Source organism: Nyctereutes procyonoides, unplaced genomic scaffold (genome assembly GCF_905146905.1).
Source record: "Nyctereutes procyonoides isolate TBG_1078 unplaced genomic scaffold, NYPRO_anot_genome, whole genome shotgun sequence".
In the NCBI taxonomy this organism is placed as follows: domain Eukaryota; kingdom Metazoa; phylum Chordata; class Mammalia; order Carnivora; family Canidae; genus Nyctereutes; species Nyctereutes procyonoides.
In genome coordinates, this window is record NW_026575020.1 from 45,808,287 (window position 1) to 45,831,000 (window position 22,714).

General features: G+C 37.3%; 1 protein-coding gene across 5 annotated transcripts in view; it reads left to right on the top strand.

Moving 5' to 3' along the window:
- TANC2 (tetratricopeptide repeat, ankyrin repeat and coiled-coil containing 2) overlaps positions 1-22,714 on the top strand; it is a 366,267-nt gene that overhangs the window by 290,162 nt on the left and 53,391 nt on the right. For all 5 annotated transcript variants that reach the window (XM_055321616.1, XM_055321584.1, XM_055321595.1 and 2 more), the window contains 2 exons: positions 8,978-9,144; positions 12,130-12,737. In XM_055321616.1, coding sequence (XP_055177591.1) covers positions 8,978-9,144; positions 12,130-12,737 — 775 coding nt within the window. The remainder of the gene's footprint in view (positions 1-8,977; positions 9,145-12,129; positions 12,738-22,714) is intronic.

Genomic DNA, 22,714 nt, shown 5'->3' on the forward strand with positions numbered 1-22,714 from the left:
ATAAAATCAATCATATCAATAGTTATATTAAGTTTAAATGGACTGAGCATTTCTACTAAAAGCAGAAACTACCAGACTAAATAAAAAGCAAGATCCAACAATATGCTATATCTACAAGAGAGGTTATCTGAATATGGAGACACAGATTGAATGTGAAAGGATAGAAAAATATATACCCTGTAACCAGGAAGCATAAGAAAGCTGGAGTGGGTATATTAATGTGAGGCAGAGCAGGCTTCAAGATTTAACACAAATGTTAGCCAGAGGGCCATTTGAGATGAAAATAAAAGGATCAATTTCTGGGAAGATAAAATAATCGTAAATGTGTAAATGCCTAATAATGGAAGCTCAGATTACATGAATCATTGTCAAATCGCTATGTTGTACACTTGAAATGAATATAACACTGTATATCAAATGTACTTCACTAATAAATGTTTTCTAAAAAGAATTTAAAAGTTGTTTCAAAATAAAAAGTTTTTTAAGTGAAAAAGAACACATGAGTCAAAAACTGATAGAACTAGAGATAAATAGGCAAATAATCATAACTGGATTTTTTTTAAAGATTTTATTTATTTATTCATGAGAGACACACACAGAGAGAGAGAGAGAGAGAGAGAGAGGTGGGAGGTATGGGGAGAGGCAGAGACACAGGCAGAGGGAGAAGCAGGCTCCATGCAGGGAGCTTGATGTGGGACTTGATCCCAGAACTCCAGGATCAGGCCCTTAGCTGAAGCCACCCAGGCATCCCCCCCCCCCTTTTTAAAGATTTTATTTATTTATTCATGAGAGAACACAGAGAGAGGCAGGGACATAGGCAGAGGGAGAAGCAGGCTTCATGCAGGGAGCCCTTTGTGAGACTCCATCCTGTCATAACTGGAGATTTTAACACCTCTCAGTTAAGTATTAGAACAAGCAGATAAAAAAATGTGTAGATTTCAACAACACTGTCAACCAATTTGATCTACTCGCCATTTGTAGAATACCACCCAATAACTGCAGAATATCTATTTTTCTCAAATGCACAAGGACCATATTCTGGGCCATAAAACCAAGTCTGAAGGTTTCAAAAAACTCAAATCTTAATAGAAATTATCTAAGATAATGGAACTAAATGAGAAATCGATACAAATAAAATCCCCAAATATTTAGAAGTTTAACAATATACTTCTAAATAACCCATTAAACAAAGAAGAAATCACAAAGGAAGTTTATAAAGTATCTCAAAAAGAGTAGTATAAAATCAATGTCTAAGTTTCTGGCTTAATAAACCAGAAAAAATGAGGAAAATAAACTCAGAGTAAGTGAAAGAAGGAAATAGTAAAAACAAGAGCAGACATTAATAAATAAAAATTAATATTTAAAATGAATAAATCCCTAGCAAGACTGATCAAGAAAATCAGGGGAAAAAACTCAAATTAACATCAGGTATATGGGCAGCCTGGGTGGCTCGTTTAGCACCACCTTCAGCCCAGAGCGTGATCCTGGCAACCCGGGATCGAGTCCCACTTCTGGCTCCCTACATGGAGCCTGCTTCTCTCTCTGCCTATGTCTCTGGCTCTGTCTCTCATGAATAAATAAATAAAATCTTAAAAAAAAAATCAGGTATAAAAGGGAGATAGTGGGACACCTGAGTGGCTCAGCACCTAAGCATCTGCCTTCAGCCCAGGGTGTGATCCTGGAGTCCCAGGATGGAGTCCCACATCCTCCCCTGCAGGGAGCCTGCTTCTCCCTCTGCCTATGTCTCTGCCTCTCTCTCTGTGTCTCTCATGAATAAATAAATAAAATATTTTTAAAAATTTTAAATAAAAGGGAGATAGCACTACAGTTCCTATAGACATTAAAAGAAAAATAAGAGATTATTATAAACATCCTTATAACATAAATTCAACAACATAAACTGGACAAATCCTCTAAAAAATACAGCTTACCAAAAGTGACTCAGGAGGAACGGAAAATCTGAATAGCCCTTATCTATTTAATTTTAATTTATAACTTGAAAGGAAAAAAAATCTTCAACAAAAGAACTCCAGGCTCAAATAGTTTCACTGATGAATTGTTTTCAGTATTTAATGAAGAAATAATATTTCTGTAAAAACAGTAAAATTGGAAAGATAAAAAATATCTATCACACATTTTCAGAAAATTGGAGGAGATGGGAACATTTCTCAACTTGTTTTGTTAGACAAATGTTACACTGAAACCAAAATATGGTAAGGAATTTGTAAAAAAGACATACGATCAATATTCCTCATGACCATAATAGCAAAATCCTAAAAAAAAAACTAATAGCAAATCAATTAGTCCTACTCAATGAGAAATGCAATGTTAGTTTAACATTTGAGAGTTTATCAGTGTAATTCATCATATTAATGAGATAAATGAGAAAATCTGTCTTTATATAAATACATATTTATGTAAAATATATGCATACATGATGTTCTCAAATACTAAATATTACAATTAATGATAAAAACTATCTGCAAACTAGGAATACAAGAAAACTTAGTCCAATAAAGGAAAACTCCAGAAAACATACAGCTAACAATGAAATGTTAAATATTTTCCCCTAGTATCAGGAACAAGACAAGAATGTTCTCACTCACATCACTTAAGCATTCAACATTTCACTAGTAGCCCAAGTTTAGCACAATAGGAGAGCAAACAACCAAATAGTTAAGATTGGAAAGGAGGAAATAAAACTGTGTTTATTTGTAGGTTATTTACCTAAAACACTCTCAGGAATCTACAAAAGAAAAAATAAACCTACTAGGAACTAATAATAAATACAGCAGAACTCCAGGCTATAAGGCCAATATGCATATATCTATTGTATTTTTATACTGGAAGAAAACAAAAACTGAAACTAAATAAGGAATGTAGCAGGGTGGGGTTTTTTTAAGCTTTTTTATTTATATAAGTAATCTCCACACCAGTTTGGGACCCAAATTCATGATCCCAAGATCAAAAGTCACTTGCTTCTCCAGTCTAACCAGGCAGGCACCTCAGCAGTGTGTCAGTTTTAAAAGATGGCTGCAAATTCTTTGACATTCCTCCCATCCAGAGTTGGGGGTCTGTAACTCCTCCTCTTGAATCTTAGCAGGCTTATGACTGCTTCAACCAATAGAATACTGCAAAGTGATGCTATATGATATCTTGAGGCTAGGTCATAAGTGTCCATGCAGTTTCCATCTTGTTCACTGAAACACTTGCTTTTGGAGGATTGCATTGTCACATAAGAAGTAAAAAAGTACAAACTATGTAAGTGTTCTAATTGTTCATTCTAGCCCTGCAGTGTGAGTTTTTGTTCCAGATGATTTCAGCCCAGAGCTATTTGAGTAACCCCGCTCTGTTTGATGTAGCAGTAGATAACTGGAACAAATCATATTCTATGTAGAATCAAAATACTTAAGAATAAATTTAACAAAAGATTTACAAGATTTCCACAGTGAAAGTCACAAAACATTGCAGAGTGAAATTAAAGAACTTAGTAAATGGAAACAATATACCATGTTTGTAGATAAGAATTTTTCTCCAAACTGGTCTGTAGATTCAATATAATCCTAATGAACAAAAAATTCAGACACTTCACAAAAGAAGGTAACACAGGTGTACCTACAAGCACATGAAAAGGAGTTTAACATCATTAGTCATCAGGAAAATGAAAATGAAAATCACAGTGAGACATCACTTTACTCCCACTAGAATAATTAAAAATTTTTAAGTCAAACATCAAATGTTGGTGACAATGATAAGCAACTGGGACTCTCACACATTGCTGGTGGGAGTATAAAATGGTACAACTACTTTGGAAACTATTTGGCCATTCCTTATAAAGTTAAATATAAAGCTACTTTATGACCAAGAAATTCTATGCCTATGTGTTTACCCAAAAGAAATGAAAACATTTATCTACATTGTAAAAAAAAAAAAATTTGTACAAGAATGTTTATAGCAGCATTTTTCGTAGTAGTTAAAAACTGGTTTCAAACTAAATGTCCATTAACAGAAGAATGGATTGTAGTATATTCACTCAATAGAATACTTCATAGTATTAAAAAGAAACAATCTAATAATATACTCAACAAAATAGACCAATCTCAAAATCATGTTAAGCAAAAGAAACAAGTGTGATAGAAGAGTGATTACCTATTGAGGATTGATTAGGAGAGAATCTAAGAGAACTTTTTGGAATGATGAAAGTGTTTTATATTTTGATTGGGATGTTAGTTACATGAGTATATATATTTGTCAAAACTGATCAAAGTGTATAGTTAAGATCTTCACAATTAAATATACTAAATTTTATCACAAGTTTTAAGATAAAAAAAAATTTTAAAGGTAGGGAAGCTTTCTTTCCAGGAAAGTTCAGTAGAAAACACTTTCAGTTTAGATTCAGAAGCTAAATTTCAAATTGTACATTTTTTCTTTTAAAAATGAAAGTAGGGCAGCCCCGGTGGCTCAGCAGTTTAGCGCCACCTTCAGCCCAGGGTGTGATCCTGGAGACCTGGAATCAAGTACCGCATCGGGCTCCTGGCATGGAGCCTGCTTCTCCCTCTGCCTGTGTCTCTGCCTCTCTTTCTCTCTGTGTCTCTCATGAATAAATAAATAAAATTTTTTAAAAAATAAAAATGAAAGTATTTTCACAACACTTTAAGGTTCTACAAGTGTGATGACTAAAACACAAATGGGGGCACCTGGCTAGCTCAGTTGGTGAAGCTCAGGTTACAATCTCAGGGTCATGAGATTGAGCTCCACATCAGCCTCAGCACTGGGTGTGGCTACCTTAAGATTCTCTCTCCCTACCCACCTCATACATGTTCATGCTCTCTCTCTCAAAAAAAAATTTTGGTTTCTCTTTTTTTTTTATTTTTTTTAAATTTTTATTTATTTATGATAGTCACAGAGGGAGAGAGAGAGAGAGAGGCGCAGAGACATAGGCAGAGGGAGAAGCAGGCTCCATGCACCGGGAGCCCGATGTGGGATTGGATCCTGGGTCTCCAGGATTGCGCCCTGGGCCAAAGGCAGGCGCCAAACCGCTGCGCCACCCAGGGATCCCTCAAAAAAAATTGTTAATAGTGAAACATACATATAAAGCAAATGGAAAAGTTTTGAAGTTTTATGGTGAGCTTTTGCTTCAGCCACCAGTATGCAATGACAGGAGATACTAATTGGTTGTCACAACTAAAAGGAAAATCACATGTAATGGGCAGCTTTTCTGAACAGAAATGTTCTCTGATATGAGCCCTTTTTTTTTAACTTTTGATAATTCCTATACAGTATACCAGTAGTAAAATCCCATGCAGTAGGATTTAGTTCTGACTTTAGTACTAGCTACCATCTCTTCTCTTGTAGTCTCAGATACCTAGGTACAGAATCTCAGAATGGGGCTGCTAAGCAAGTCAGTTCCAGCATACATTAAATGTATATATAAGCAAGGGCAGTAGGGAATCCCTGGTGAATATATTTTTACAAGAGAATAAAAACAAAGGTTAAAGAGCTTAAAAACTTCCAGGGACTTGTCAGCTAGGACAGTGGCTTCCGAGTACCAGTCCATTACAAAATAAGAAAACAGAAACAGCCTAGAATGTGTGTGAATATACTTTGGTATATACATGTATGTAAAGGTTAGATAGATTAGGTCTTTCCTGTTTTTTAAATACTAAAATATTCTTATTCTATGAACTAATGGTGATAGTAGATGGTAGTTGCACTTAAAAAAAAAGATTTTTATTGAGAGAGAGCACACAAGCAGAGGAGAGGGAAGAGTGAGAGGGAGAAGCAGACTCCCCACTGAGCAGGGAGCCCAATGCAGGATTCAATCCCAGGACCTTGGAATCATGACCTGAACCAAAGGACTTGCTTGACTGAGCCACCCAGGTGCCGGTAGTTGCACTTTAAATTTTCCTACATGACAGGGCACCTGGCTAGCTCAGTTAGTAGAGCATGCAACTCTTAATCCTTGGGGTCTGAGTTCAAACCCCAAGTGGGTGTAGGGCTTACTTTAAGAAATAATAATAATAAGAAGTAGCAATCCTTTGTTAGTCCCCAATTTTAAAAAAATTTTCATTTGTCTGTATAGTCTTTTAAAGCTGATGATCGAGTATGTATTTAAATAACCTGCATAAGTTTGGAGATGAACATGCAGAAGCATTCTTGTAAAGCTAGTTGCATTTGAGAGATGATATCTAAATATCATTAAGGCCTCATCTCTTAAATTTATAACTGAGATACCTTATCATTTAGCAAAGGAAAAGGAAATTTTTTATGAATACTTTTCGTTGTTTTACAGTATTAGCAACATTTGGAAATCCTTTGCATTTATTCTTCTGAATTCTAAAAAGGTAATTTTAAACAAACATGATGTCCTTATTAAAAGATGAAAAATTTTTGATACCTCATATCACCTGTATTAATAGATGACTTCTAAGTAACTTCTTCAAGGGAGCAAATATCAAAAAGAGAAAAAATAGGCAAGATTTGGAACAACATAATTATCTTAAGTAGGGCACATATTTCCTTTTTTTAAAGAAGAAATGATGTATTGTCTACTTTACTCATGGCATGAATAACATCTGGTAACATCTACTGGGAATTTATGTAAATGAGAATTTGATTTTATTAGCAATTATCTCATTCATTAAAATGTCCAGATCATAATTTAGAGCATGTTCTTGATCTTTAATGCTTAAGAATGTGTTTGAAATGTTTTTCCCAATGAAAATCCCAGCACAAAAAAAAAAAAAAAGAAAGAAAATCCCAGCACAGATACATTATCACCAGACTTTCTCCACTGGAAGATCATGGCTTTCTTATGAAGGAGTCTGGGTGAAGTTAAGGGAGGTATAATTGAAGTTGTGGAGGCATTGGCATCGCTGATAAAATTTAATAGCCAGCTGGGGAAGGAGGGCTTGTAATATTTGCAGGTTTCCACTGTGTAAATAAATATTCCCACCTTGGCCAATTTCAGGCTACCAGCTGCTTAACAACTTGTCTCTTAAAAATACTGCAGTGAGCTCTCCTGGACCCAGGAGATGGCTTCAGCACACCACTTGATGGGGCAAGGTGATGGTGCTCAGGAACAATGGATAGATTTATTACAGCTGCCAAGAAAATGTAATTAGAAAATTCCTCTGTGGACATTAAAGACACAATTATGCTTATGGATGCCATGGTCCTCAAAATAAAGAACATAAGAGCCCCCAGATTTATAGGTCAGTCTGTTAGTTCCAAACAACTTTTTTCTCTCAATTCTTTGGACTCCCTATAGGTATGTTTTTTCTTAGCACTATGTCACCAAGGATGTTATTTCATTAATAATCATTGTTAAGAGAGCTGGAATCCATAGTTTATTTCAAAGTCACCAGATGAAAGTAATAGTTAAAACTCTTCATAATTTGAGAACTGACTTATAGTCCTTAGGATATTGAAGTTAAATTCCTATAAATATAAAGCTTGTAGTTTTGGGGAGAAAATAAAAAGTTTTATTAATCTTAAAAATCTGCATATTTTCAAATAGAAAACCAAAATATGTATTTTCATATGGTCTTGACTCTTTTAAAAGAGCCAATCTTGTACAGAAGTCCACAGACCTCTTCTTCTGTCACCAATTTCCTCTTTTCCTCCTCAGATATAACCTATTTTCTACTTCACTTATCCAATAACTACTTTCTTTCCCCTCCTACCTTCCTTCAGAACCTGTCAAGTCCTACTAACCACAGTTAATCCTTAAACAACCCAAAGGCTAGGGGCATGGACCTCTACAGAGTTGAACATCTGAGTAAAACTCGTGACTCCCCAAAAACTTAACTATTAATAACTTCCTATTGACCCGAAGCCTTACCAATAACATAAATGGTCAATTAACGCATATTGTGTCTGGTATATGTATTATGTAATATATTCTTACAAGAAAGTAAGCCAGAGAAAGAAGTTATTCAGAAAGTCATAAAAGATATTTACATTTACAGAACTTGTACTATACAGTACAAGATATAGTACTATAGTACTATATCTAAAAAAAAAAATCTACATGTAAGTGTACCCATGCAATTCAAAGCCATGTTGTTCAAGGGTCAAATGTAGTAATTTTTGCTTTACTACTTGCAATTCATTTGTACTAAAGTGTGCATTCCAGCCTTGGGATTTTTTAAATCTCTAATTTGTTCACTATGGTTCAAGAATCACTAAGCATTTAATGAAAGCTGAAGCCTAAAAATTTACCAAGCCTTTTTCTACAGCCTAGCCCTAAAGATAAACTGATTTTGTCAAGTTAGGAGAGTACAGAGTTCAGGAGGGAGTGCAACACAAAAGTGGTGGGTATCTTTCCCATGTGACTCCTTCATCCTAGGAAGATCACACAAGGGCCTGGTCTCGTTGAAGCTGCAATAGATATAGTCTGGGAAGCTGCTAGTTCTGTAAGATCTTGGGATCCAATCTGCATAATTCGAGATCTCTTTATTGGCTGGGATTCCTTTTCTCCATTCCACCATCCTTCCTTCCCACTACACATTCATGTGAAGTCATATATACTGCTTTGGACTTCACATTAAACCTTTCTCGAGGGGAGTGGAATTCCCAAAAGAACATGTGATTCTGTTCTCGTTAATGCTATCAGATAGAAAAAAACCAACGCATTATATTCAGCTTTTTTAAGTATAGGAGAAAAAATGAATTTCCATGTGCATATTTTCATAAATGTGGTGTTCAGGCTGTCTCACAATTGATAACATGGGGGAGATATACACTTCATACATTACATATGTAACAAAACTTACACCCCTGGTAAAAACAAAATAAATTCACTAAATGAATTATGCTTTGTCTTTATAATAAATTATGTACCTGAGCATTTAGTAAAAAAACAGAAGAGATCTTCTCTAATTTTTTTTCCCCAAACAGATACGTGATCAAAGACCCAAAAGAACTCAGTTATCCACTTGGTAATTATTAAGTAATCTGTTTCTTTCTGTCTTAGAGAGAAAAATCCCAGATGAAGATTTCATCATCTTAATTGATGGATTAAATGAAGCAGAATTTCACAAACCGGATTATGGGGATACAATTGTATCGTTTCTGAGTAAAATGATTGGAAAATTTCCTTCTTGGCTCAAACTAATTGTAACAGTTAGAACCAGTTTACAGGTATGTGTTTGTTTGCTTTGGGACCATAAATTATTTCCCTGGGGCAGTGCTTAAACAGAAAAAGTTCTAGATCCTTGTTCCCTTAGTGATGAGTTTTTCTAAACCTCTACTGTGTGTGTGTCCTGGAGCACACAACTGGGAGAGAAGTTTTTTGTTTGTTTTTTTTTTTTTAATCTTTTTTATTTCCATCCTCACTCACTGGTCATTTAATGGCCTGAAAGAAGGACTAGAAATGTGGAACAGAGCCTGCAAAGATATATGGGCTTAAGGATAAATGACTTCATCCTCTCTGCCATTCTCATTGTAGCTGAGTCAGTATCCCCCATTCATACTTGGTTTGGAATAGTTTCCCAACGTTTTTTTGCCTAACCATAGCCTTGTTTGATGAGCATCAAAGGCTTATACATTATATATCTATCCCACTATTTTAATACAACCATCTGTAATAATTACAGTCTACAGTTTCTCCCTCCTTTTCCCCTCTCCCAGGGACTTAGTAGTATTCCTACATGTTGACCAATTAGCTGTGCTGCCTTCTTTGATCAGAAACTATACTTATAATCCTGGCTATACCACCTTGCAAATGTTTGTTATTAATCTCAAAGTAACTTAAAGAATGTGGAAGAATCAACATAAATGCATCTTTATGACTGAAAGTTACGTAATATACTATTACTGGTCAGTAGCTTGATTGTTAAAGATGAAGGATGAATTAAAAAAACTTCCAGGAACACATTCTCTGACTAGTTTTACTAAATGTTTGCTTAGGAGATATTATCTTCATTTTTATTTTTAAGTAATGCCATCTGCAATTTCAAAAGACATTTTAAGTATGACTTGATGAGCAGATGACTTTAACTTTTCAGCTATGCCAAAGAACAGGAAAAGTGCTATACATATTAATGTACAAAGTCGAAATTTCAATATTCTCATAAATCAAGACCTGTAATAACTTCCCAGATACTTTATTCACTTCAACTAAGAATTTTCTTATTTTCATTCAGTTCTGACAGTGAAATAATTCATAGGTCTTAAAAAAAAAAAACCCTCCTATTTGGTCATTCATTATTTCCACAAACATTTCTTAAGTACTTCAAGTGTGTCAAGCACTTTCTAGGAGCTGAAGATACAACAGTGAACAAGGCAGACTATATCCCTGCCCTCATAAACCTTATATTCCAGTGAGGAACATAAATAAAAACTAAGTGAAAAATTAAACATATATTAAAATTTTAGGTAGTATCAGTCTTATGAAGACAAATAAAATAGATATAAAAGGATAAATGGAGATGATAGTTATTTTGATAAGGCAATGGGAAAGCCCTCTCCAAGGAGCCTGGCAAAGTAATGCTATCTGCTTTACATTTTAAGAGATTCCTTTGGCTGCTGGCCATAAAGATCATAAAATGTAAGGGATCAAGAAGAGGAGCAGAAGTACAGCGGAAAGGTGATGGTGACTTACACTAGAGTGGTAATGGTAGAGACCCTGTGATATGGTCATACTTGAACTATACTTTGAAGGAGAATCAAAAGGACTTAATGATTGGCTGAATGTGGGGTAAGATAGAAGATTCAAGTGAAACATGGTGAGCAACTGGGTAAATGCCAGAATGAGGAAAAGAAAACTATCACAAAGACCTGTAATTTGGTAGTAGGTTGGTGGTAATATGGTTTATTGACACAGAAAGGTTTTGTGGCACTGAGCAAAATTCATTAGTTCTGATTTGGTCATGTTAAGTTTGTCTATGCAACATCACAGTGTCAATGTCAAGTAGACAGAAGGATGCAATGTGAGCTCAGTGGAGAGGACTAAGCCAGAAACACAGGTTAGGCCTCATCCCCAGATAGATTATATTTAGAACCATGGACCAAAGAAGCTGTTGTAGGGAGTAAGAATGGCTAAAGAAGAGAAAGGAGTAGAGACCCCAGCCCTGGATGCCCTGAGAAATGAAAGAAGAGCCAGCTAAAAAGACTGGTAGGAGTGGCCAGTGTGCTAAGAGTAAAATGAAAGTATTACTGTGGAACTAAACTACAGAAAATGACTCAGAAGGCATGATCACCTTGTGAAACACTGCTGAGAGGCTGAGGAAGATGAGCCCTGAAACATGATTATTGGTTTTGTCAAGGTAAAGTTTACATAAAACCTTGACAAGAACCATTTCAATGAAGTGATGTGTTTGAAGTCTGATTGCAACAAATAGAGGACGATGGGAAGGAGGAATAAGAGATAAGAAGTAGGGAGGGAGAACTCTTCTGTGAAGTTTCCTAAAAATGGGGACAGAGTTTTAGGATAGTAGCTGAGGGGAGGAATTGTGGTGTCATTCATCTATGTGATCCAAAAGAGAAGAAGAAATTGATGCAGAAGAAGGTGGATACTTACAGGACCAAAGTCTGTATGCCGATAAGATAGAATCCAGAGTATAAGTAACCATAAAGCCCTAACACCTTTCCCCAGTATAATTTCCAAGCAGATCACCAAGGTACCAAGCATATTAGAAGTATTTCTCTAGGATAAGGCATCTCCAAAAAGTCTGCATTAAAATGTAGTCATCTTATTAGGAAGGTTAGAAAGGTACGTTTTTATATGACATTCTTTTGAGTCCTTATGCATTTCTCTTACTGAATTGTGCTTTGACTTTATGCCATTGTTAACACTGAGAAAAATTACAACAACTACAAAATTACATGGCATTCCATTTTCTATTTATGTAAGGAGTGTTATTTAGAATATTGACCATTAAATCACTCCTAAAGTACCCTTTATGAAGACCTCTAAAAATGATCCCAAGTCTCAATATTAGGAAAAAAATTGTGTCCCATCTGTGCAACAAATTTGTTTTAACCTATGGATACTAGTACTTGATCATATTTCCCTCTTTGGCCACTTGGAAGTTTAGAATAAATGTGTGGACCTCATAGTGTATCACAAGAGTTAGGGGAAACTGAAGGTCTTTCTGTCTCTCTCTCTCTCTCCATCTGTTTTAGGAAATTACCAAGCTGCTGCCTTTCCATAGGATTTTTTTGGATCGACTAGAAGAGAATGAAGCCATAGACCAGGACCTGCAGGCTTACATCCTGCACCGGATACACAGCAGCTCAGAGATCCAGAATAACATTTCACTTAATGGCAAAATGGACAATACTACATTTGGCAAACTCAGTTCTCACCTCAAGACCCTCAGTCAGGGGTCCTATCTATACCTGAAACTCACATTTGACCTCATAGAGAAAGGCTATCTAGTGTTAAAGAGCTCTAGCTACAAAGTAGTTCCTGTTTCGCTCTCTGAGGTTTATTTACTCCAGTGCAATATGAAGTTCCCAACCCAGTCTTCCTTTGACCGGGTGATGCCTCTCCTGAATGTGGCAGTAGCCTCTCTGCACCCACTGACTGATGAACATATCTTCCAGGCCATCAATGCTGGTAGCATTGAAGGCACCCTAGAATGGGAGGATTTTCAGCAGAGAATGGAGAACCTCTCCATGTTCCTAATCAAGCGCAGAGACATGACTCGTATGTTTGTACATCCTTCTTTTCGAGAATGGCTTATCTGGAGAGAAGAAGGAGAGAAAACCAAATTTCTCTGTGATCCCAGGTAAGCCACAGACCTGTATAATAAGCAATTCTGAGCCTATTTTGTATTGATTGCATGGAGCATGGGTATTGAAAGCCATGAGAAGTGTTCTTCATTGAACATTTCACACGAAGGAAACATCATCTCTGTTTCTTTCAAGACAGGGCTTTAATGAAGTTAATTTATTTTTTCACATTGTTATTTCCGTAAGACTTAAAATCTGTATGGATATTTAGAATACTCTCCTACATTCCTGTACATTCCTAAATAATTTTCTCTGTGCTAGTGAACCCAAGCTATAATTAATTTTGCCCTTTCACAGATTTTCTCAGTGTTCTTCAGATATGAAGAATTGATAACATTGTTAATCTCTGACTTAGAGTAACCCCATTAAAGCCCAGCCAGTGTGATAAGGTTTATGCTGGAAAACAGAATCTTAAACCTCACAGCTACAACAGACTTGAAGAGATCAGGTGGCCTAGCTGCCCTCCCTATAGTTGAATAAGGTGCCATGGTTCCCATTTTACAAATATCCCCTTTTACAAAGGCCTTAAGATGCTAAATCAGTGCTGGAAGTCATCAAGTTAAAAGGTGGGGGAAAGAAGGAGGGACTAGAAAAAGAATGGCAGGGCAGCCTGCATGGCTCAGTGGTTTAGTTCCACCTTCAGCCCAAGGTGTGATCCTGGAGACCCGGGGTGGAGTCCCACATGGGGCTCCCTGCATGGAGCCTGCTTTTCCCTCTACCACGGCTCTGCCTTCCTCTCTCTCTCTCTCTCTCTCTCTCTCTCTCTCTCTCTCTCATAAATAAACAAAATCTAAAAAAAAAAAAAAAATGGCAAATATGTAGTATGTACCATCACTCCCCTGCCCTGCAACCGTGCATGCCCAGCATTCCTGCCTGATGAGCTTGACTCTGATTTGATGATCTTTCTCAGCTCAACAAATCAGAGTAGTGTGAAACTGTTTCCTGTTCTCTTGGGTAGAACCTAGATCTCTAGAATCCTAGAGGGGTGTGCTTTCTACTCCATACTATCTTTTTAAAAGAATTATTCCTTTAACAAAGTTGGTGTTTTCAAAAGCAGATATACCTCTGACTTACTAGAAGAAGACACCAACAGCATAGCTGGCCAGAGCAGAACTTATTCTGGCTCGTAAAGAAGAGAGACCAGATGTGACTGTGCCTCTGTCCATGACTTATCAGAGAGACTAAAACCTCTCTGATCATGCTGGGGTTTTATTTCTCTCCTGACGTGTTCTTCACCCAGCCTTATTAGACACAACTGTGCTTATGGGCATGCTGCTTAGCCTACTCCATGCGAGTTCGTTAGAAAATTAGTTCCAGATTCTGATAAAGATATTAAGCCAGGGATCCCTGGGTGGCGCAGCGGTTTGGCGCCTGCCTTTGGCCCAGGGCACGATCCTGGAGACCCGGGATCGAATCCCACGTCGGGCTCCCGGTGCGTGGAGCCTGCTTCTCCCTCTGCCTGTGTCTCTGCCTCTCTCTCTCACTGTGTGCCTATCGTAAATAAATAAAAATTCAAAAAAATATATTAAAAAAAATTTAAAAAAAAAAAGATATTAAGCCAGGCAGTAGATTTTGTGGTATTTTCCCTGAGGTAGAAACTTTTAAAGAAACAAGCTGTAGTGGAAAGAACATGGATTTTTGAGTCATTACCTGTATATAAATCCTGTTTCTTCTAGGAACTGTGACCTTTGGAGAGTTCATGTTTCTGAGACAATTTTCTTATCTATGTAAAAGAGATAATAATAATTCCTGGGGATCCCTGGGTGGCGCAGCGGTTTAGCGCCTGCCTTTGGCCCAGGGCGCGATCCTGGAGACCCGGGATCGAATCCCACATCGGGCTCCTGGTGCATGGAGCCTGCTTCTCCCTCTGCCTATGTCTCTGCCTCTCTCTCTCTCACTGTGTGCCTATCATAAATAAATAAAATAAAAAAAAAAATTAAAAAAAAAAATAATAATTCCTAAAGTTCAGAACTAAATGAGCTCATGTAGTATAATACCTAAAATAGTACAGAATACAAAGAAAGTGTTCAAGGAATGTCCCTCCTTCTCCCCACCTTTGGAGTAATAGACCCTTTTTTTTTTTATAGATATAGACCCTTTAGATACACCTTAACTACATCTTGTAGCTAATTGGATAAGCAGTAGTAGTCTTCTGCTATTAACATTCAGGGGCACAGATTTTTTTATTGGAGTTCCATTTGCCAACATATAGTATAACATCCAGAGCACATCTCGTCAAGTAAGGGTGCAAGATTTAAAAAACAAAACAACAACAAACTTGAGTCTTAGTTCTTTGTGAATTATATGGCATTCCCAAGAGTATTTTACTATAAATCTCACTAGTACTGCTACAATAGTTAATTCATAGAGTTGGCAACCAAATATTAAATAAAAAGAGACCAATCTAGAATTGCCTCATGAACACTTTGAAATCAGTTTCCAGAGAAACTTTGCTGGTTGATCTGCTCTCTTTCTTCCTGCAACATCTCAGAGAATTGAATGCTGAGATCCAAGGCAGCCAGGCTACCACTGAATTAACAGTATCTTTACAACAGATGAAACCTTAGGGACTCTAAAAGGAGAAAATATGGTATTTTGCAGTCATATCATGACTTTACAGGCTTACCTTCTCAACATGATTTATTAACTAGAAGCATTTTGGCAACAAGCTGATACACTGGGACAAGCAAACACTTCTAACTTCAGATGCTATGTAGTCTGTTCCCTGGTGATTGAATAACACATGGAGCTGCTGAGGGATCATCATATATCACTTAATGACACAGAGAGTAAAATAGTAGGACCAGGAGTTATCACAAAAGCTTCCTTACATTTCATTTCAGTTGGAATTCAGCTTTCTACCCAGCACTGTCTGGCACCAGCTTTGTTACTAAAGTATTGATCTCAGAGTTCGAGGCCCCCTGGGTCAATGAGATGGAAATTCACTAAGAATTTAATGCTGTTGGCAAAGCCCAAGCTGGCCTTTCAAAGAAACTGGCTGTAATTGCTTTCCATTTCAGGCAAGTCTGATTAGCAGAACTCTTTCAAAGCAGGGTTTGTCTTTGTGGCCTTCAGCCCCTGCTTCCTGTACATTCCCCATCTGCTCTCCTGTTTCTCCCCATTTTCTTTCTAGAGCATCACGTGTATTTCACTAGACCAGAGAGACCAACTCAGTGCCTCTGAAATCACACTATGTGACCCAGTGCTGACAGGCCTGTCTCAGTATAAGGAGAACTCTTAGAGTCAACAGAACATCTTTGCCTCTTCTAGTCCATTTTCCTGGGCTTTCAACACTTTCTTGTTCACCCTGAACTTGCTGACCTTATTAGGGAATTAGACACAGAGAATATTCTATCCTGAAGCCAAAAAGTAGTTGATCTTCATCAGAAATAGGCCACCCACAGAGGTACTTCTGTTAAACTGAAGAGGGTCAATAATCTGAAGATGGTGCTGGAAAGAGGAAATAGCTGAGCCAGAGGTCAGTGCTACAACTGAGATAGAGTTTTCCTTATTTTAAATATCAGATGGCTTGTTTCCCAGGATGTCAGAGAACTGACATCCCATAGAGAATGACCTAATGTTGCATAAACATATAACTGTCACAGAAAGAGATGAGTTATAGATGTCTTTTCTCAGTTTGGTAAAAGGACTGTGAGGGTGTGTGTGTGTGTGGCGGGTGTATCAAGCTATAAGCAAAGCATCACTGAAAAAATTTTTATGACATCAGAATTTCTAAATTTTTGGATTTGCATTCTGGATGAAAAAATGCCTCTTGAAGCCCTGAGAAACCTTAGATCTTACCACCTTATTCTTTCCATTTCCCACTATTCATCACTGTCATATCCTGTCCTACTCTGAAATAAATCTAGTTTATATTTTATTCCCTTGGGCATTGAGATATCAGATTAACTCACTAATCTTATAAACTAATCTCTGCTGTTATGCTAATAAGAGGTAGATTGCAAACCCATTTGAAGCAACTTGTGCATTTCAGTAGGCATTTGAGAAAAGAAGTCATCAGTCTTTATTATCTAACCTATTGAGGACTTTGATAGTTGAAATTTGAGGCTGGGAGAGTAAACAGTTGGGGGCTGCAGGCCCTGTACTGTTTAATATTTCTTCAGAGTTGTTAGGCTAGCCCTGCATGAACCCCCACTCTTTTTTGTTTCCTTTCTTCACTATCTTTGTCTTCACAGTATCTAGCCTCTCCTTCCATAGGAACAGCTCATAGATCAACATTTTTATATGGGAATATATATGTAAGATTTTTATCTAAAGATCAGAAGACTCAGCTACCATATTTTTAACTGTTTGAATAAAACACATGAGGCTTGTGAACTTTTGAGTACTGAGCTGATGTGACCTAATGAAGTTATGATTTGGGACCCTAATTTGGATTGATGTGATTTCCTCAAACTAAGAGAAGCAAACTTTATGGCGGGTGAAAAGGGGGAAGAGCTATACAGATCCTGTGGGGGTAGTTGAGTACTTACTTGACTCTGTGACTAGAGTTGATATCTTAAATACATGGTCTGTTGAGATCTTTCCTAATTATTTTGGTCATGTTTGTCTATGAATTACACATTGGAGACCTGATGCTCCAAAATGCATGCCACAGAGCAGACTGTCAGAGAAGAAGCAATTTGCCTAAGGCAAAAAGAAGGCATTCCCTTAAAAAGGAAATCTAACTCTATTCAGAGGACCCGCACAGATTGGCTTCTTCTAGAACACATGGCTCTGAAATAACCACAGAATGGTAAATTGCAGGATTAAGGTGATTCTTTTTGTTTGTTTTAATCTAAACATGAGCCTCCAGGAAGGATGATGTTTAACTTTGACCTCTGAAGCACAAATTCTAGGTTACTGCTGATAGCCCTTGCAGACTTCCACAACAGACCCTTAAATTGGGAATAAGTTCTGCTTTCTAAAAGCATTAGGAAAGAAGTCAGCAAAGTGATGGATCATGGGAAGGAAAAAAGGGTCTGGAACTACATCAGCCCTTAGGAGGTTAGAATCACAGCAAGGAAAAAGATGGTATACCAAACATCCTTTACTAGCACTTGACTATTACTAGAGAATCTTACCTGCCTTGAAATATTAACTTTCTAATCTCTGTGCTGGATCTGCATCTGCTATACTTTTAATTCCTTTCTATCACTGAGGAGAAATTAGTCTTCTGATGTCAAATTTGGATGTGTAATTTTGAAGAAGAGATTTCATTGATGCATAATATTATTAGAGATTTGTCTAATTCGCCAATAATTTTTTTCTTATTATCTAATTCAGTTTCTAACTCCCTATTGGTATCAGAAAAATGTAGGACTCATATCTGAGGTATTACTCTAGTGACCTAAGGTCATGGTTTTGTGATTTAATGCAAGAGAGAAATTAGATAATATCTAATGTGTATCTTGGACTGTGTCCAGTTTGCCAATTGCATGAATGTCCTTCAACTTTACAAATTTGTTTGTAAATCAGATGGCAGTATAAATCGGGTGACCCACATCTATTAGTCAAATAGGCAAACTGTTCCCATCTTTAAAACTCTTATACCTTTGAAGATGGGCAACATAACACTTTTTCCTTTTCCAAATCCAAAATTAAGTTTAGAAAAAGTTAGTATTCTTACTGTCATAAAAACTCTTATGAAATTTGCTAAGTTAATAAATATACAGAGAAGTATTATGATGGGTTAGAGAGAGCATTGTTTTATGATTTGGAAGGCATACAGAAGAGTCAACTAAAGAAAACAGAAAGGATTTGTACTCTCTTTTGGTTTTGCTACAAGAAAGTGATAATTGCTTTATATGTTTAAAATGTGTGTGTGTGGGTATGTGTGTGTGTGTATATATATATAGAGAGAGAGATAGACAGATAGGTACAGATTTCCTTTAAGTGGGTGTGCCCTGAATAGCAAATTCTGAAAATCTGAAATGGAGGGGCAGCCCTGGTGGCTCAGCAGTTTAGTGCCACCTTCAGCCCAGGGCCTGATCCTGGAGATCAGGGATCTAGTCCCATGTCAGGCTCCCTGCTTGGGAGCCTGCTTCTCCCTCTGCCTGTGTCTCTGCCTCTCTCTCTCTCTCTCTGTCTCTCATGAACAAATAAATAAAATCTTTTTTAAAAAAATCTGAAATGGAGAGAACTAGAGCAAGTGATTAAGGAAAAGTTTTGGTCCTGAAAGTAGCAGAGGAAATAGAGGCCAATTTGTCCTATTAATGAGTCTCTCTGAAGCAATACTAGCTGAATGAAAAGATGGGAACCCCAGAGGCTTTCCAAGGTTGTCAAACCAAGATTAATGGCATAGCAATCAGAAGTAGTTATTGCCAGCTTAGGGGTACATGACAGGACATGTTCTTTTTTGTGAGTATAGCAACTTAGCTGTCTCTAGAGACTCAAAAGCAGCTAGATCTCCACATTTGGTAAAGTCAGCATTAATAGCCTTTTATCTTCTCAACCATAAGAACCCACAGCTATGAGACATGTATTCACTTCAGCATCAGCATATCCAGTTGGTTCGACCCATTCAAATTTTACTCGTAAGTATTCACTTACTTACTTCCACCCCTACGGACCACACCCTAGGTTCTCACATGAACTGTGTTAGCCTCCTAAGCAGGGAGAGAGCCTCCCCTCTGTCCATTCTCCAACAGCATCCAAAGTAATTTTTTTTAAAGCGTAAATCCACACAACCTCCTTCTGAAAAATCATTTAATGGCTACTTCAAAGCCCTGTTATAACAAAGATATCTTCTGCCTACCTTTTTAAATTGAGCTCATTCATTCTCTCTCTTATTCATGATATTCTGGTCATAACTGATCGTCTGCTAATTCCCAGAACTTGATAAGCTCTCTCCCACCTCTGGGCCCTCACACTTAACAATTCCCACCATCTGGAACTCACTTTCCCTGGCTCATCACATGGCAAGATCTCTCTCACTCCTCCTTCAGATCTCAGCTTAAAATGCCATCTCCTCAGAGAGACTTCCACTTGGCACCTTATATAAGTAAGTCCGTCCTTGTTTTCTTTATCATAACACCCTATATACTTCCTTTCTAACAGTTGTCACAGTATTATTAATTTGTTATGTGTGAACACTTGTTTACATTGTCCATTTTCCCCCCTAGAATGTGAGTGAGCTCATAAGGACAGGAACCTTTTCTATCATGCTCACATTGATCTTCATAGAGATTAATACAGTCAGTACCTGGCACACAGTAAGCACTCAGTAAATATTTTTTTAATGAATTAAATAAAGAAATGATAAGTGGTACTACTTTTAAGATTGCAACTAAAAATATTTTAGAAACTCTTCTGACAGTTCAAGAGACAGTGTCTTTTATTCACTCTGTCACTATGTGTCAGGAATAAGTGAAGTCATGCATTTCAGCAAGGATTCAAGGAACAGTTATTAAGTTATTTTCAAGACTGTGTTAAAGACTGCAGAGGATACAAATGTAAGTTAGATTTGTCTACCAGGACTTAACAGGTTAGTTGTTTTAACAGATACATTTATAACTAGCTATAAATCAAGGGAGAGTGCTATGTTAGAAGTATAAACAATAAGCTGAGCAATGAGGGGGAGGAAGAGAGAAGTGATAAATCTTCAGTGCCTGCTGTTATTGTTTTAAATTGTGACAATTCAATGGAGTCATAGCTCTTTTGCTTCATGAATCCCTGCCAACTGCCTAAAGACTTTATTGTCAGAGGACGGGTGTCCATATTCTTCAGGCCAATGATGCATTAACAGTACAGAAGGGCTATAGGAAATTGTGGAGCTAAGTGGAAGAAAGCAGGAAATTTCTATCCAGCTTCCATGTTTAAAAAGAAATAATGCTGCTCCACTCATTTCTACAAAGGTATATCTTTGGCACACTTTACCTTTACAGTCTATTTAGGGTTGACTTTGAACAGGCTCTTTCATTTCACTTCCACATTGAATATGAAACATTAGGACAAGCTTTCTAGAAGTGTGTTTTGTATTTAGGTTCCATGAGAAAACCATGACAAGAACATGCCAAAGCAGTTACTGTCTAATAAGCTAAAATTGGAAGAAATTTTTGCAAAGATGTGTGGGTGCCATTTGCTGAAATTTGATAACAAGAAGCAGACTGTAAGGCAGCAAAAACCAAAGTGTGGCTGCAGGCAGAATTTTTAAGATGAAAAGTGAAAAAGATCAGGATTGTCAATCTCTTCTCAATATTTGAGTTAATAGTTAAATTCATTTCACAAACAGTACCAATAGAGATGCCTGCAAATTCAAGACAAAAGTGAGTTAGTGAATTAGAAAGCGAATCTGCAAGTGCTTGTATTGCTTTTCCTTGAGCCCATCTGCTTAGCATGTATTCATTGATGAAATGTTTATTGAACTTCTACTTTACACCAATGACCAAGCTATCCACTAGAGAAACTTAGATGAAAGAGAGACCTCCTGACACTAAAGCCATCATCTTCTAAAGGGAAGTTAGACCCAAGCAACCAACAGTAGTGCCATAATACAGAGTACCCTGGGAACCTAGACAAGGGGAGATACTTTGCAGAACAGATGACACTCAAGTTGAGCCTTAAAGGATGAGTTGATCCCATGAAACAGCGCTGGAGTGGGAGACCACTGTAGGCAGGCAAGAAAAGGTCATGGCAGGAACAAAAGCAAGTGTGAAGATAGGGATTGCCTTTGGGAAGTGGTGAGAAGATGTGATTAGAGGATAAGACACATGATCAGAAAGAATAAATGGAAGTATCACTAGACAAAAAGGCCTTGACTGCTATGTTTAAGACTTCACAGTGTATTCTGTAGGTAATAGGGAGTCTCTGTAACTTTTTAAGGAGGAGGAGACAATGATCAAGTGACTCTGATGATGTGAAAAGTAGCTCTGACAAATGATGTATGGAAGGTGGGTTGAAGGAGAGGAGAGAGTGCAGGTAGGGATACTAGTTATGAGGCTTAGCGGTACTGTAAGTGAGAAATGCCAAGACCTGCAATGTCAGGATAGACACTTGGTCTTTTTTTGTGTTTAGTCAGTGAGGGTGGAGGACTCAAAAATGACTCTAAAACTTATCTTGAATGTTGGAGGAGTGACCAACATAGAGCATTCTGATGGAGGAGGGCTTCTAGCATGAGCAAAGGCAGGAGGAAGAATAATAGGGTTACTGAGGGAGAAGGTGAGTTCTGTTTTGGAGGTGTTGTTAATGAATTACCTCCACGGAAAGTGCAAAAGTATGTTGAGAAATGTGGCTTTGAAAAATAGGGAAAGAAAAAAATCAAAGCACAGGGTTATGGATTTGGAAGTCATTAGCAAATAAGTTGTAGGACCAAACAAGGTCAAAGAATATAAAGCAGGAAACTTAGAAGCATTGAAACAGAATAGTTAAATTTAAACACTAGGGGAAAATGATGAACTAAATAATTTACAAGGGCAATATTAGAAGAAGAAACAAGAGAAAGTAAGGTCATGAAAGGCAAAAGAGAAAATTTTTCTTGGCCAGGTCTGAAGTGATTAATATAATTTCTGCCTATATCCCATTAGCCAGATCTCCATCTATGACCCCCACTTGAATAAGTGAATGCAGGGTTCCTGGCAAAGTAGCCACCTCCCAGCAACAACTATTGGCTGTGAATGGGAGCACAGGTCTTTTGTAGGTAGCTATCCCTCCCTGCCCCATAATTCTAATTTCACTAGGTCTCCCTGAATAATCCCCACATCTACTTATATACTGTAAAGACATCCCACAGCAGCAGCAAATGTTTTTTTCTGCCCAAATTATAAGATATATTAGCTGGCTTTAGATTGTAAGCAATGCCTTGCCAATGGTCTGTAACTGTACTACTTTATCACATCTGAGCACTGCACAGAATACCAAAACACCTAGGTGGTGTTTCTCTGAATACTAAAGTGTTGTATGTCAACTTTCAATATAAGAGCTAATGAAATCTTTGTGACTACACATCAGTGACTGTGACTAGAACAATGGGAAA